The sequence below is a fragment of the Danio aesculapii genome, chromosome 4 (assembly GCF_903798145.1).
Source record: "Danio aesculapii chromosome 4, fDanAes4.1, whole genome shotgun sequence".
In the NCBI taxonomy this organism is placed as follows: domain Eukaryota; kingdom Metazoa; phylum Chordata; class Actinopteri; order Cypriniformes; family Danionidae; genus Danio; species Danio aesculapii.
The window spans coordinates 7,896,061-7,912,522 of record NC_079438.1 but is presented as its reverse complement, the minus strand read 5'-3'; the positions used below and the strand labels follow the sequence as shown (position 1 = coordinate 7,912,522).

At 40.6% G+C, this 16,462-nt stretch overlaps 1 protein-coding gene across 1 annotated transcript; it reads right to left on the bottom strand.

Moving 5' to 3' along the window:
* Window positions 1-307: 307 nt before the first annotated feature.
* On the bottom strand, window positions 308-4,111 carry LOC130222163 (gastrula zinc finger protein XlCGF8.2DB-like). Its single transcript, XM_056454788.1, has one exon. It carries the CDS (start codon window positions 3,970-3,972, stop codon window positions 3,016-3,018), a length of 957 nt encoding a protein of 318 aa, XP_056310763.1. The 5' UTR covers window positions 3,973-4,111; the 3' UTR covers window positions 308-3,015.
* Between the last annotated feature and the right edge of the window lie 12,351 nt (window positions 4,112-16,462).

The following is a 16,462-nucleotide window of genomic DNA, read 5'->3' as shown; positions in this document are numbered from 1 at the left end:
TTAGCTGCATCCCATAGGATACTAGGTGACACCACTCCATTATCATCATGTTTTAAATATTCTAATAATTCTTTTTTAACATATTCTACACATGTTAATCCATTCAAATGATTAGGGTTAAATCGCCAAATTGTCTTTTTGGGTTTATTGTCCAGGTACACTGTTAAACATACTCCTGCATGGTCTGAGATGTCCCTTGTTCCTATTTTACAGTCTTTTATTTTATGTTGATCTGACCAAACATAAAAAATAATCAATTCTAGAATGAGACATGTGGACGGAAGAGAAGTATATTCTTTTTTAAGAGGGTATATGTCTCTCCATACATCTATTAAGCCTAATTCTTTCATCATATATCTTATTTGTCTAGTTTCTTGACTGATTTGCTTATTAGAAGATGAGTCCAATTCAGGCTGAAGTTGTACATTCCAGTCTCCCCCACAGATCAACGTACCTGACGCCTCCTTGGCTATAATAGTAAATATTTTTTGAGAAATGCTTTGTCTTTTTCAGGTGGTCTATTTATATTGACTAATGTAACTTCGTCTTGGTAGATAGTTCCTTTAATTAGGTTATATCGTCATTCTACTTCAGTAATCTTAGAAATTAGTTTGAAGTTGATTTTATTTGAGATTAATGTCATTACTCCTCATTTACAACCATTATTATATGAGGAAAAGAAAACCTTAAATCGAATGAAATAGGGTCATATTTTGGTTGTAAGGGTCTCCAACAACAGTCTAATATGCATGCAAGGTCAAAAAACACTTTCATGGTCTTATAATCTGCATTTATTTTTACCTAATTATCCCAGCGACTCCCATATGATTCGTTCAGCGATTCATTTGTTCCAAAACCCCTCCTTAGCGTGAAGCTAATCTGCGCTGATTGGACCGATGTCAGCCTGCTGCGATTGGTCGACAGTGACAGCCTTCAGCGCGAGACAGAAAGAAATGTCCAGCATCTAATCAACAATATAAAAGTAGTCACAGTGCATACACGCTTCATAGTGTAAGGCGTCAATTTTGGCTTTCAGTGGGTGAATGTAAACACAGACGATGGACTTGAAAATACTGACGACTAACTATTTTATTGAGCAAAAACTCCAAGAACTGGGGAGGAGATCTCCTAGCCCGTCACACTCTACCTGCTCTTTTCACACACACACACACACACACACACACACACACACAACCCTCCTCCTCGGAGGACACAACACACACACACACACATTACACTTCTCCTCAGAGAACACAACACCAAAACATTCAAAAACAGAGAATGCACTTTCGGGTTGAGGCCGGTGTGATCACCATTCGCCTTAAGCTCCAGTTCAGCTTGCTGGGTGCAATTTAGACACCTCACCTCGAACCTGAGGTGAACTATTTTGAAACTTGACCTTTGCACGTGTGTAGGAACAGCTGACGATCAGTAAACAAATCGGCATGCGTCACGTTTTCAACGTGGCTTTACACGTGATATGAGAATACAAAGAGAACCTGATACAGCACACGCGGTTACAAGTAACAAAACACAACTAAATGCAAGCTAGAGTAAACGAGGCAACAATTTTAATCGCACGTACTTACACTTGTGAAATGGGGGAAGAAACTGATCCATGATGCACTGATCCATGTTCTGACATAGTCCATCAGTAGTCTTTTCTGATCCTTCCTTTAACAAACCCCATATCTGGCAATATTATATTCTTGTATTTCTGACAAGGTTTTCAAGTTAAATTTTTCTACTTTCTAATTATAGCAAGAGATTTTAAGTGTATAAATTAGAATCCCTTTGTCTTCCTACCAGTATGTTACTCAAATACTCAATGAGTCTTGGTGTGCTTCAATCGTTCATCTTGTGTCGTTGGTCAGTTCGGTTAAATACTATTCTTCCTTCAAATGATTTAAATGTCCATCATCGGTGGATCAAGTCAAGAAGTTTTACCAGGCTCTCAGAGTTCTTTGTTAGGATCTGTCAGGTTTTACCCTTCTTTCAAACGGAGCTAGTGTTGTCCCTTTGAAATTTTTTTCCTTACTTTTCTTCGATGTCACTCCAACCTTTTGCCAAGGTCTTTGTTTCACTTTCTCAGAGATTCCTATAATAGTTTCTTCTTTGCTGTTTATCAGTCCTTATTCTTTCAGATCTCTTGATGCCTCCGTCATCGAATTGTACATGACGGGCCTGTTTTCCAGAAAGATTCTAAGTTTCGCCGGCGGTGGTGTTTGGAACTTAATCCTCTTTTCTTTCAGAATTTTTCTTATCGGAGCGAACGCCCATCTTTTCTGTTGGATCTCAGGTGGGTAGTCTTGGTCAAAGAAAATTCTTTTTTCATTCCAGTGTATTACTTTCTTCATGCAGAGCAGAGGACCAGGTCCTACATTTTGTATTCCAGGAAGAATACCACCACTGATCTAGGGTGGCGTCAGTGGGTGGTTTTGGTCCGAGTGCCCGGTGACACGTTGGATTTTAAGGTCCAATTTGTCAAGTGATGAAAATCGTTTCCACCAAGTCTTGGATATTATTCCATTCACTTCCTTCCGGGGTTCCAAAGATCTGAATATTATTTCTACGGGAGCGTGTTTCTCGATCTAACGGTTTCTCTTGTAAGTTTTCTGAATTTGGATGGATTGATCGAGCATTTCTTTCATCTCAGCAATGTTCTCCTCCAATTCTCTAACTTGCTTCTGTTGAGATCTCGTTTTTTTCAAGTTTTAATGGTTGTTTTGTCCGAGCCTTTTTGTTTTTGTCCCCCTCCATGTTATTTAAATATGGTTTAGGTTATCATATATAATGTAAAAAGGAGGATTAATACCAGTGTGTATGGGAGCGCTCTTTCTATGCTGCTACACGTGTCGACGCCATACCAGAAACCATCCCATGTCTTTCTTAAGCTGCCCCGAATGAGTGAAACTCTGTAAACACTGATCATGTCTACAGTTTCTCTCCAGTGTTAATCCACTTATGTGTTTTCAAGGTTCCTGAGTGAGTAAACCTCTTACTGCTGAGTGAACACTAGTACGGTTTTTCTCCAATGTGAATCCTCTGGTGCCGTTTAAATTCTGCAGCTGTAATAAAAGTCTTCTCACACTCCAAGCACATATACTCTCTCACACCAGTGTGGATCTTCATGTGTCTATTAAGGTGGGATGAGTGGATGAAACTCTTCCCACACTGAGTGCATGTGAATGATCTCTCTCTAGTGTGGATCCTAATGTGTTTATTAAGGTATGATGATTGGTTGAAACTCTTTCCACACTGAGGGCATGCGAATGGTTTTTCTCCGGTGTGGATCTCCATGTGTCTGTAAAGCGATGATGATTGGCTGAAACTCTTCCCACACTGAGGGCATGTGAATGGTTTCTCTCCAGTGTGGATCATCATGTGGTGATTAAGGTTTGATGATTGGTTGAAACTCTTCCCACACTGAGGGCATGTGAATGGTTTCTCTCCAGTGTGGATCCTCATGTGTTTATTAAGGTATGATGATTGGTTGAAACTCTTTCCACACTGAGGGCATGTGAATGGTTTTTCTCCGGTGTGGATATTCATGTGTCTATAAAGCGATGATGATTTGATGAAACTCTTCCCACACTGAGGGCATGTGAATGGTTTCTCGCCAGTGTGGATCCTCATGTGGTGATTAAGGTTTGATGATTGGTTGAAACTCTTCCCACACTGAGTGCATGTGAATGGTTTCCCTCCAGTGTGGATATTCATGTGTTGATTAAGGATTGATGATTGGCTGAAACTCTTCCCACACTGAGTGCAAGTGAATGGTTTTTCTCCGGTGTGGATATTCATGTGTCTATAAAGCGATGATGATTTGCTGAATCTCTTCCCACACTGAGGGCATGTGAATGGTTTTTCTCCAGTGTGGATCATCATGTGTTTAGTAAGGTATGATGATTGGCTGAAACTCTTCCCACACTGAGGGCATGTGAATGGTTTTTCTCCAGTGTGGATCATCATGTGTTTAGTAAGGTGTGATGAATGGCTGAAACTCTTGGCACACCGTGTGCAGGTAAAACAACTCTTGTCTCTCACTTTTAAAATACCATCAGTCTTTAAATGAACTTTTTCCTCAATTTTGACATTGTGTTCCTCTTCTTTACTCTCCTCATAGTCTTTAATTAGGTCTGAAATTTAAAAAAAAAGTTCAGTTTTTAGTAAATCATTAAAACTTTCATCAAAAGCTGAAGTGAAAAGGCACTAAAAACATAGGCTACACAAACCTTAATTTTGATGCACAATAAATGTAAAAACATAGCAGATCATATTTAGATTGATCTTGTCATATCAACCTCCTGGGGTCCATTACACACGTACACATTTAAGCAGATTCTTATATGATTAATCCCAGATCATTTTGGTCATATAGATAAGACATAAATTTAAAAACTGTAAATAGCCAGTTTTTATTTGTATATATTCGTAATCACAACAAAACAACATGTTTTTGTAAAACTTGCAAAGCAGTTAGGGAATGCTTTCTCATTCTGTGCCTGACTGGTAAATCTGTCAGAAAAAAATATCTGCATGTCTGCATATCTGCATAACATCTGCATATAGCCTTAAATCTGCACGTTTAAATGACAAATGTTCTAAAGGTTAGTAATCTGCATGTAACGAATGCAGTGCAGAATTCTAACACTTTACGGTCTCAGATCATCAAACAAATGTAAACATTAGTCAAAGATAACACAATTAAACACATTGTGCAGTTTTTAAATGAAGGTTTTTATTCTTAAAATGAAAACAAAATACTGAATTGCATAGCCTTGTGTGAAAATGTTTTCCCGTTAAAACATAACTTTAATTTATTACACTGACTTCAAGTTCTTTAGCCACACCCAGACCTGATTATTACCACACACATTCGCAATCAAGAAATCACCTAAATAGGACCTGTCTGACAAAGTGAAGTAGATCAAAAGAGCCTCAAAAGCTAGACATCATGCCAACATCGGAAGACATTTAAACAAAAATGAGAAAGAAAATACTTGGGTCATGAGTAAAAAAATAAATAAATAAAAAAGCAGACTCAAATGCAGAAAAACAACAAGTCTTTAAAGAGGAGTGAGTCCCGGCAAAGGCAAAAATCAAACTAAACAAGCGGTCGGGTGAGCACTGAGGAACTGCTGTGGAAAAATAGCAACCAGACACAAATAAAAGGGTGAGTAACAAAATAATATGCACACAAACTATCGATAACATACTGACAATCATTAAGGGAAATGAAGTGGTATAAACAGGAAAAAGGGAAATGAGAGCTCCTGTGACTGCAAATAAAAGCAGATGACGAGATAATCTGTAACCCAGAACAAGAAAAGAGAGCAGAAGGGTGAGGTACAGTGGCAGTACCCCCTCCCTCAAGAACGGCCCCTGGCATTCCCCTAGACTCACTATGGACCTGATGAAACTGATCAATGAGAGAGTGGTCCAGAATATCTAGAGCCAGAATTCAATATCTCTCCTCTGGACCATAACCCTTCCAGTCTAGCCGATACTGATAAACTCTACCTCTCCCCACATCCAGGAGCCAGTGCAGAGGAGCAGAGGTTATGGGCTGCAGGGCGGAGAGAAGAATGGGTTTGATCTTAGACACCTGAAAAAAACGGATGAATGTTTTTAAACTTAGAGATTAATTTGAGTTGAACCAACACTGAACTGAGCAACTTGATTATGGGAAATGGTCTAATGAATTTGGGTCGCAATGTATGTGAGGGAAGTGTGAGAGGAATGTCTTTGGAAGACAACCAGACTTTCTGACCACACATGTATAGATGGGGCAGACGCTTCATTCCTATTGCCAGTCCTTTTCTGGTGATCCTCCATGTCTGGAGGCATCTCTGAATAAACGAATGCATACGGGAACAATGACATCTGGTTCTTGGGAAGAGAAAACGCTTATTTCACATGGCCATCATTTTAAAGAACAACAGCTAGGCTGCGGTGGGAAAAAACATGGAAGTATAGAATCAGCACTGTAAACATTGCAACAACATGCTGTGGACTACAAACCTCCAGCTGTTGCTGCGATTTCAAAATGCAGATGGTGTAAACATCACTTTAATATCATTCAGTTTAGTTTAAACAATTAAAAGCAGATTAGGCATCAAACAAAATTACATTCTCTTTATGAGTAACTTATACTTCCAGGTTTCTTTCCAATGCAACCTTGATTTCGCTTTTAAAATTGCGGCCTCGTGAAATCGGTCTACAGAGCGGGCTGGTAGTCTAAGCAGCACTGAAAGGGAGACAATCCCATAGACAAGATGGGAAGGTAGCTATATGCATATTTGACCATGGTTAATCTAGAAATCCAAGATGATGGTTCCCTGGATGCAACGCAGGACCCTCTCCAGCCACAGATTACCTTGCTCGGCCTGGCCACTGGTCTGTGGTGGTGCCCATGAGAAAGGCTAGCAGTCGCCCAGCTGTCGGCAGAATTCTGCCCAAATCTTGCACACGAATTGGGGACCTCTGTCTAAAACCATGTCAACTAGGAGGCCATGAATATGGAAGACGTGGTCCAAGACAATGGCTGCTGTCTTCTTCAATAAAGGTAATGAGGGAAGGGGAATAAAGTGAGCTGCCTTCAAGAATCTGCCCACAACAATGAGGACTACTGTGTTGCCACTGGATGGGGGTAACCCAGTGACAAGTCAACACAAACTGACCAGTGTTCAATACCATTGAACCATTGCATTATTAATCCAAGGGTGCTATCTGCTCCTGGGTGGCAGTCTAGCTCAGATGAGTGACCTCTACTGTAAAACCTTGGTCTGGACTGACTCACGTAAAACAAGTTACTAGGGCATTTGGTGGGCATAGCAATGGTACGAAGTTCCTACCAAACCACAGACTTTAACTAGGGATAATTTACTAGTCTGTCAGATAAAAAAAGAGCCATAGTCAGAGATTCAATAAAAGAAAGGTTGCTGAAGATAGTTTGCAGTTTCATCAGCAGAAGCTGGCTTCAACACTTGCAGCGAGTTCGTAGACCATTCTGCTTACAACCTCAAAACAACAGTTGTTATACTGCTATATAACGTCTTTAACTGTTTCATACATAACACCTGATTGGTTACTACACAGATAGATTTAGAACTTTCCACGTGGGTGCGGGCGTACAATTCTGAACGATATCTCAATATCTCAAGTGCACAAACATCTGCTATGCTGTTTAGAGATGAGGAGTTGCTGAAACTCACCTCACACCGAAGCTGTGGTCCCTTAAGTGTTTGAGCATGCAAAATTCTGTTGTATGGCGCTGCGAAAGGGGCAGGATTAAACAAGATGATTAGACATAAAAACAGTGAGCGATTGGTCCATATTTTAAATTTCTGTCCAGAGAGGTCATGTTTTGATCTTAGATCTCACACAGTCAAGTGATGCGATTTCGCAGGTCAGAGTTTACCAAGCTTGAACGTTGCAGTGCAGTGAACTGCGAAACGTAATGCACAAACTTGCGAAGTCTGACGCATTCGTGTGCGTATAAACGGAAATCTATGGGGAGAAAAGTCCAGTGTGACCGCGACGTAAGTGCAGGTGAATGGTTTCTCTCCAGTGTGGCTCATCGTGTAGATTAAGGTGTGATGATTGGCTGAAATTCTTCCCACACTGAGTGCATATGAATGGTTTCTCTCCAGTGTGGATCCTCATATGTTGATTAAGGGATGATGATGGGCTGAAACTCTTCCCACACTGAGTGCATGTGAATGGTTTCTCTCCAGTGTGAATCATCATGTGATTTTTAAGGTGAGATGATTGGCTGAAACTCTTCCCACACTGGGTGCATGTGAATGGTTTCTCTCCAATGTGGACCTTCATTTGAATCTTAAGATCGCCTTTTCTTCCAAAACTCTTTTCACACCGAGTGCAGTTGAAATGATTATTGTCTCTCCTTCTCAAAATACCCTTTACTCCCCTCATTCTCTTCAATTAGGTCTAAAATAAATAAATAAAACATTAGTTTTCATTTAGTCTTAAAAACTTTCATCATAAGCTGAAAAGTGAAAAGACACTGGAAACATTGGCTACACACTGTAATTTGGATGCAAATTAAATGTAAAATAAACCAGATCATATTTTGTTTGGTCCATTAACATTCACATTTAAGCAGATTCAATCCATATTTATTTATCTACTGCTTTTCCAATGTAAATTGTGTCAAAGCCGCTTGACATAAAAGTTTTAGTAATTTGACACTGCGTCCGACCAGTTTTCAGAGTTTCTTACATAATTAATTATAAAAGTAATTTTGGTCATATGGATAAGAGAGATTTGAACGCTGTAAATGGCCTATTTTTATTTGTATATATTGATAATTACAATAAAATGTTTTTCTAAAATTTGTAAAGCAGACAGGGAATACTTGTTAATACTGTGTCTGACTGGTAAACGCATCAAAAAAAAAGTTCTGGGGTAACAGCTGAACAAACAGCTGAATATTTGCCTCGCAGACATGAGACACACCTGTACAGCATCTGCAAAAAGGCTGGAATGTGCACCTTTTCCCTTGTGTGCTGTTGGGTTATTTTCATCCATTCTGGGGTTATTTTGAGGCTTAATTTGGCCAAAACTTTCTCGGTGTTTCAGCAAACTGACTGATATTTGGGGATAGCTTATTTTGACATATTCTGGGAAAATGCTTTGAAAAAAACCCTTAAAACACTCTGGGCAAATTTACTCCCTTTTCGTTATATATATTGTTGCGGGGAATTTTAATCACTCAAACTTAAAGACAGTGCTCCCCAAATTCCATCAAAACATTTTCTGCCACACAAGGGGATACAAAACTTTAGACCAAGTTTACACAAGCATATGCTGTAAACTGAACGAGCTAAATTACTTTTATGCCCGCTTTGAAAGAGACAATACAGAACCCTACACCAGGAACACTACCTCAACCGACCACTCACCTATCACACTCACCTCCTCAGAAGTCTACACCGCACTGAGTCGGATCAATGTGCGTAAGGCTGCTGGACCAGACGGTATCCCTGGGCGCATCCACAAAGCATGTGCAGAACAGCTCGCTGGGGTATTCACAGACATTTTCAACCTGTCACTTAACCTAGCAACTGTGCCAACATGCTTTAAAACTACCTTTATTGTGCCAGTGCCCAAACACTCCAGCCCAACATGCCTGAATGACTACCGCCCTGTAGCACTCACACCCATCACCATGAAGTGCTTCGAGCGGTTGGTCCTGGCACATCTGAAAGAATCTCTGCCATCCACACTGGACCCACATCAGTTTGCCTACCGTGGCAACAGGAGCGCAGAAGATGCCGTCTCCATAGCACTGCACTCTGTACTCACTCACCTGGACAATAAAAACACTTATGCACGAATGCTGTTTGTTGACTTCAGCTTAGCATTCAACACTGTCATACCCTCTAAGTTACTGATCAAACTCAGAGACCTGGATATCGACACGTCTCTCTGCAACTGGGTTATGGACTTTCTGACTAACAGACCTCAGAACGTTAGATCAGGCCACATCTGCTCCCCCACCGTCACACTCAACACTGGTGTACCACAGGGCTGCGTGCTGAGCCCCTTCCTCTACTCCCTTTTTACCATCGACTGTAGGCCTGTGAACAGATCCAACACCATCATCAAATTTGCAGATGACACCACAGTGATTGGTCTAATCAGCAATAATGATGAGACTGCCTAAAGGGAGGAGATACAGCATCTGGCCAACTGGTGCACCGACAATAATCTGCTCCTTAACACCAACAAGACCAAGGAGCTCATTGTGGACTTCAGGAAGGGACGAACAGGCTCACATCATCCCATCCACATTAATGGTATGGCCGTTGAGCCTGTCTCATCCTTCAAGTTCCTGGGGACCCACATCTCAAAGGACCTTTCCTGGACCACCAACACCTCCAGCCTGGTCAAGAAGGCTCACCAGCGCCTATTTTTCTTGAGGCAACTTAAGAAGAACCAGCTTTCATCAGCCGTCTTGGTGAACTTCTACCGCTGCACAATAGAAAGCATCCTTACCAACTGCGTCACGGACTGGTATGGAAGCTGCTCTGTTGCTGAGCGTAAGGCACTGCAGCGGGTGGTGAAAACTGCCCAACGCATCACAGGGACTACACTGCCAGCCATTGAGGACATCCAGAAGAAACACTGTCTGCACCGAGCATGCAGTATTCTTAAGGACACCTCTCACCCTGCTCACAGACTGTTTTCTTTCCTGCCTTCCGGCAGGCGCTTCAGGCTTCCCCGGACAAAAACCAGCAGACTGAGGAACAGCTTTTTCCCCAGAGCTGTCTTCCTTCTGAACTCTGCCCCTCACTGACTCTTTTGCCCCCCCAATACACCCCCCACACTCCTCTAACTTATACTCCTCACAATCACTGCACTATTTAACATTTGCACATTTAAAGTTTGCACATATTCATTGCACTGATTCATTTACTTGAACTGTACATACCCACTGCATATGGACATTTGTAATTATGTTTATCTATCTGCACACTTCTGCTATTAATAGCATCCTGTACATATATTAATTTATTGTAAATCTGTTCATAGCTAATACAACCTGTATATAATGCTGATAGTACATCCATCGGTAAATATTACCATCATTTTTCTATAACTGCACTTTATAACTTATACCTATATCCTGCACTTGCTGCTATTGCACTGCTTGTTAGACCTAAACTGCATTTCATTGCCTTGTACTTGTACGTGTAATGACAATAAAGTTGAATCTAATCTATCTAAAAATATTCATGGCTGTTTTTTCTCCATTGGCCTCTATTATAACAACTTTTTTTTTGATTGCAAAGCCATGACAGCATATAATGCATTTATGATTGTTGGGGTTTTCTGTGACGACAGTCAACATTGTTTAATTGGTCTCCACCCATGGGACGGCAAAAAGGAAATGAGTGAGAGTATAAAGGAAGAGGGGGAGAGTTGAAGAGGGCAGCATTATGTGGTGTGCGGAAGAAAGAGAAGACTGAACTGTTGCAGTGCGGGGAAAAGAGTAGAGAAACCGGGTCAAGATGAGCAGTGTAAACTTAACGACTGGCTTTGAGAAACAAAAAGCAAAAGTACATATCGAAGAAAAGAAATGGTTGTCTTGTTACTGAAGTGCTCGTGACATCTGTGAATAAGTGCGTCACCAAAGACTTCAGTGCAGTTTACTTTCGGTCAACTTACCGATCTATCTTGCTGGCATGGAGTCAGCTGCCAAAAGCCTTCATCCCACAGTCGACAGTGACAGAGTTTCCTGTTAGGTACCCGTGGCTGCTACTTATCGGCTGGAATCGTCGATGTCCTCAACCTTCACATCCACACCTCCACATTCGCCATCCCCCTCTCATGTCCCTTGACCCCTCGGCTCCATGGGTAAGAAGCAGAAGTTTAGGTTTTTTTTGCCCAAAATCTCATTTGTTTCTCTTGTTTTGTTTTCTCCCCGTACTATTTTTATCAGTATTATTTTTCCCCATTTTCAAATCTAACAAATCTGCTGGCCTGAAATCATTTGCATTTTTTCTTTTCACTTTCATTTGAGTTATAAGTGCTGAGGGTTTTGTGTTTCATTGTAATTATTGTTTGTTTTGGACTTCCAGTTGGAGCGGCACCATGTAAAAACGCAAACTGTTGAGGTCGTCACATGAAACTTAAAATTTAGTTTAATATTGCTCTTATCCTAAATACTATTACCTTAAACCTACCTATACTGGAAAATAAGTGTTTATAAGTATCGGAGTCTAGCTGTTCTGAGGGTAACTCAACTTAAATCAGGATGAATAAAGGCCGAAGCAATCGTAGGGAGGCGGAATCCGCTACTAGCCTCCATGCTAATGCTAACCCCAAAGTGCAAGCTGCACCTAAAAAAAAAGAGATGGCTCTGGCGAGTGATAACAATGCGGTCCTTCAAGCGATTGATGCACTAAAGGGCGATTTGATTGCTAAAGTTTAAGAAAAGGCCGTTGCACAGTCAAGTGAACTTTGCAATCAAATTGACCAGCTTCAGACAGAGTTACGTAATGCTGTGGAGCACATTAACGCCAGAGTGGAAGCAGCGAAAGAAAGAGTGACTGGTCTGGAGTCTGTGTTGGGTGGATACTCCGACTCTCCTACTACCCTGGAAAAAGAGTTGAGTTTAGTTTAGAGAAAAAGGAGCTGGCTCTGCTGAGAAACGAAAGCAAGGATCTTGAGGAGAGGTCGCACCACTCAAATCTCCACATTACGGGAGTTAAAGAAAGACAGGAGCATGGCAGAAGCGTGACGGAATTTGTAGCCGGCCTCCTGAAAGATACCCTGAACCTCTAGAACAAACCATTTCCGGACCCCTACTTTTCCGAAAAAAGAGTATATTTTGAAGAAAAGGCATTGAAATGAAGGCAATCATGACAGGACACTGGGCTGTCAAAGACAATACAAATGTTAATGTCACTCTCCGGTTAACTTTTAAATTACCACTACAGCACATGTTCGTTGTTGTTATTTCTAGTTCTCAATTATATTTTGTCAATAAGGGGGTAGCTTTGTAGTAAAACATCAAGAGCTGTTCAAATTGTTTTGTTTAAAGAGCCCATATTATGGGTTTTTGAAAATGCCCTTCCATGTAGTGTGTAACACAGCTCTAAGTGAAGTGAAATATCCAGCTAAGGCTTAAATCTGTAAGTGTACAGTGTTTAAAACTATTGATTCATCTATAAAAGAGTCGACTCCTAGTGCTTCAAACGAGTCGTCTTGATAACGAGTCATTAGGTGTTTCGTGATGACGCAGCTACGAAACACAAGTAGTTGGGCGCGCAAACCCGGGAGATTTGAAACCTGCGGCCCCGCCCACTAACAGAAAAAAAAGTCTCACACACACACAGACAGACACCGGTCGAATGAAGTCATGCTGTGCAGATGGATATTATTGAGTCTAATTAAAGAGGAAACCTCAGCATTATAGCCCAGCTTTGAGCAGTTCTGAGTGCTTCTGAAAGCTATATGCTTTCAAAGAAGACTTCATCAGTTTGTTAAAGGAAGGATCAGTGAAGACTGTCTGAACATGGATCAGTGCATCATGGATCAGCTTCTTCCCCAATTTCACCAGTGTAAGTACGTGCGATTAAAATTATTGCCTCGTTTACTCTAGCTTGCAAATTCTGTATTTAGTTGTGTTTTGTTACTTGTAACCGTGTGTACTGTATCAGGTTTACTCTTTATATTCTCATATCGCGTGTAAAGCCACGTTGAAAACGCGACGCGTGCCGCTTTGATTACGGATCATCAGCTGTTTACACACATGCAACGGTCAAGTAATGTGTGTGTGTGTGTGTGTGTCTCCTCGTGTGTGTGTAACGCACGGGTATTCGCGGATATAACTGAGCGCCGCGCCACCTCAATTCAGCCGCTCCTCTATGGACGCGCCGGTCCTGTGTGTGTGTGTGTCTCCTCGTGTGTGTAACGCATGGGTATTCGCGGATATAACTGAGCGCCGCGCCGCCTCAATTCAGCCGCTCCTCTATGGACGAGCCGGCCCTGTGTGTGTGTGTCTCCTCGTGTGTGTAACCCACGGGTATTCGCGGATATAACTGAGCGCCGCGCCGCCTCAATTCAGCCGCTCCTCTATGGACGCGCCGGCCCTGTGTGTGTGTGTGTGTGTGTGTGTGTGTGTAACGCACGGGTATTCGCGGATATAACTGAGCGCCGCGCCCTCTCTATTCAGCCGCTCCTCTATGGACGCTCAGGCCCTGTGTGTGTGTGCGTGTGTGGGTGAGTGTTGTTTGACCTTGCATGCATATTAGACTGTTGTTGGAGACCCTTACAACCTAAATATGACCCTATTTCATGTATAATATGGGCTCTTTAATATGTAAGGTCCCACATGGTAAGCTAGTTAAGAGTGGGAGTAGCTGGAAGCGTGTGCAAGTTTACACGCAAGGTTTCAATATTGTGTTGTTTCGTGTTTAGAAGTGTGTGTGCGATCACCCTCTTTTTTTTTTTTTTTTTGCTCTTTCCTCTCTCTCTCCCACACATCCCCCTACATACAAAACCCACAGATACCTTTCGCATGCTTCTGATAAATGTTTTCGACAGCCCTCTATAAAATGGGTGTAGTAAAGAAAAAACTTTACCAGTTGGAATTTTTCAGTGATTTATTTTCAATTTTTCCTAGTCTTGACACACACAATTTAATTTTAGGAGGCTATTTAAATTGTGTTTTGTACCCAATTTTGGACCGCTCTAGCTCTTTGAGTAATACATTAAGTCAGCCAGCACAATGTATTAACTCCTTCCAGACATATGGTGTAAGTCAGGGGTGCCCAAACTCTGTCCTGGAGGGCCGGTGTCCTGCATATTTCAGTTCCAACTCCAATTAATCACACCTGAACCAGCCAATCAAGCTATTTCTAGGTTTACTAGAAACTTCCAGGCAGGTGTGTTGAAGAAGGTTGGAGCTAAACTTTGCAGGACACCGACCCTCCAGGACCGAGTTTGGACACCCCTGGTGTAAGTGACCCCTGGAGATTTAAATATCCATCTTCCAAGCAATTTTTCTTCTATTCACCTGTGCATCATACCTATTCCAGTATTGACCATTTTCTCCTGAACAAGCAGTTACTTCCCTTAATGTCAGAAGTAGAGTATGGTAGTATTGTTATTTCGGACCATGGTCCAATCTCACTAAAGCTATGTTTTCCAGGCAATGTAATCCCCCAACGTACCTGGCGGTTTAACTCAAGACTCTTGGCAGACGATGATTTTGTAAAATTTATTGATGCTAAAATTGATTTCTTCCTTGAGACAAACGAATCCCCAGAGATAAGTTATAGCATCCTATGGGATAGTCTGAAAGCATATATAAAAGGACAAATTATTTCATATCAAGCTAGTGCAAATAAACTAAATAAAGTTATGTGCATCATGACGTTTCCATCAACCGATTATTTTTGTGCTCATAGCCTATCCAAAATACACATAAAATAGGTGGCTGGAAACGTAAGGCTAAGCGAGAAATATTGCTTCATTTTTAAAAAAGGAGAGTTTAGAGAATAAAACCTGCTACTGACCAGGTTAAGTTCACGGAGTAAGTTGCCACGGTAACTGACTCAGAGTTAAAGATACCTCTTTTTCAGAAACAGGCTTGACTTACCCTGCTTTCTCCAGTTCGACAAACCTGCCATTTTGAAATGGAAAACCCAGAGTTTCTCTCATTTCAGGGTTAAAATACTTTGAGTTTTCACTTTACCTCCTTTTTTGAAATGGGGCCCTGATCTCATATGCAATTGCTTTAGAATTTCAGTTGCCTATTGGAGAAATGACCAGGAATAATAAACGGCTACTTGCTCTATAAACAAGTGTGTTCATGTCTATACAAAGAAAAACAATAAAATTAGAAAATATGACTTTGCAGCATCAAGCAGCATTAGGCATGGGCAGTACAAGATTCTGAAGGTATGAAAACCTTGAATAAAAATATCACGGTTTCACTGTATTGTGATTACTGCTCTAAAATATATTCTTTTTTAATGTCTGGGTAAAAAACAAACACTTTTCCCCTTTGAACACAATATATTTTCACTTGAGAAACTTTGAAAGTATTTCGGAGCAGTAAACATGTCAGGCTAAATCATTCAAATGAATCATTGACTTCTGCTGTCTTCATTTGTTTCATAAACACAGATTTCTTTACAATTTAAAACGGCATCTTTGGATATCTTTTCTGCTGGAGATACTGTTGTCCTGAAAAACTTAAAACAAATTTTAAAAAAACGTAGGAACGGTACAGCAGCAGAAAATATTGGCAGTTTTAAAACCTCAACTTTTTTAAACTGTGGTATACCTTGAAAACTGTTATCGTCCAACGCCTAAGCAGCATAACACTGTTTTTAGGATCTAAAAATTCATTTTTTTTAAAAAGTTAAGCAAAAAGATTCCAATGGTGGCACCTGCTGGTACATGAAGAATATGGTCAATACTGATGAACTTTACACTCAAATGTTTGCATATCATCAGCATGCTGTAATCCATTTCTTAAGCAGCAAAAGTCATTTTTAGACTAGTTTGTTGGCCATTTTTGGTAATTGCAATGCTAAATGTTATTGTTCCACTATAATTTGTTAGTTTTGTCTCACGTCATCCCATAACATCATCATATGATTTAAAATACTGTACAATGTTTTATAACAATTAATTATTTTAGTGTCCATTTCATTCAGCATATTTAATATTGGGGGCATCCACACTTTCTAACATACTTTAAACCAGGGACTCTGCAGGTTTCACCAAGTAAATTTAAGTCTTTTTAAGACCATTATGACTAAAATTTTAGACTCATAAAGGGCTAAACGCTAAGAAATTTTTCAAATGGCCCAGATGGAAAAGATTTTAATTTGTCCTATCAAAAAAAATTTTAATTTAATAATACAATAATAAATTAATAATATTTACATTTACATTTAGCAGACGCTTTTATCCA

Bases quoted from the DNA above. Each gene is read 5' to 3' on its own strand.
- LOC130222163 (XM_056454788.1), bottom strand. From the start codon at position 3,972: ATGATGATCCACACTGGAGAAAAACCATTCACATGCCCTCAGTGTGGG.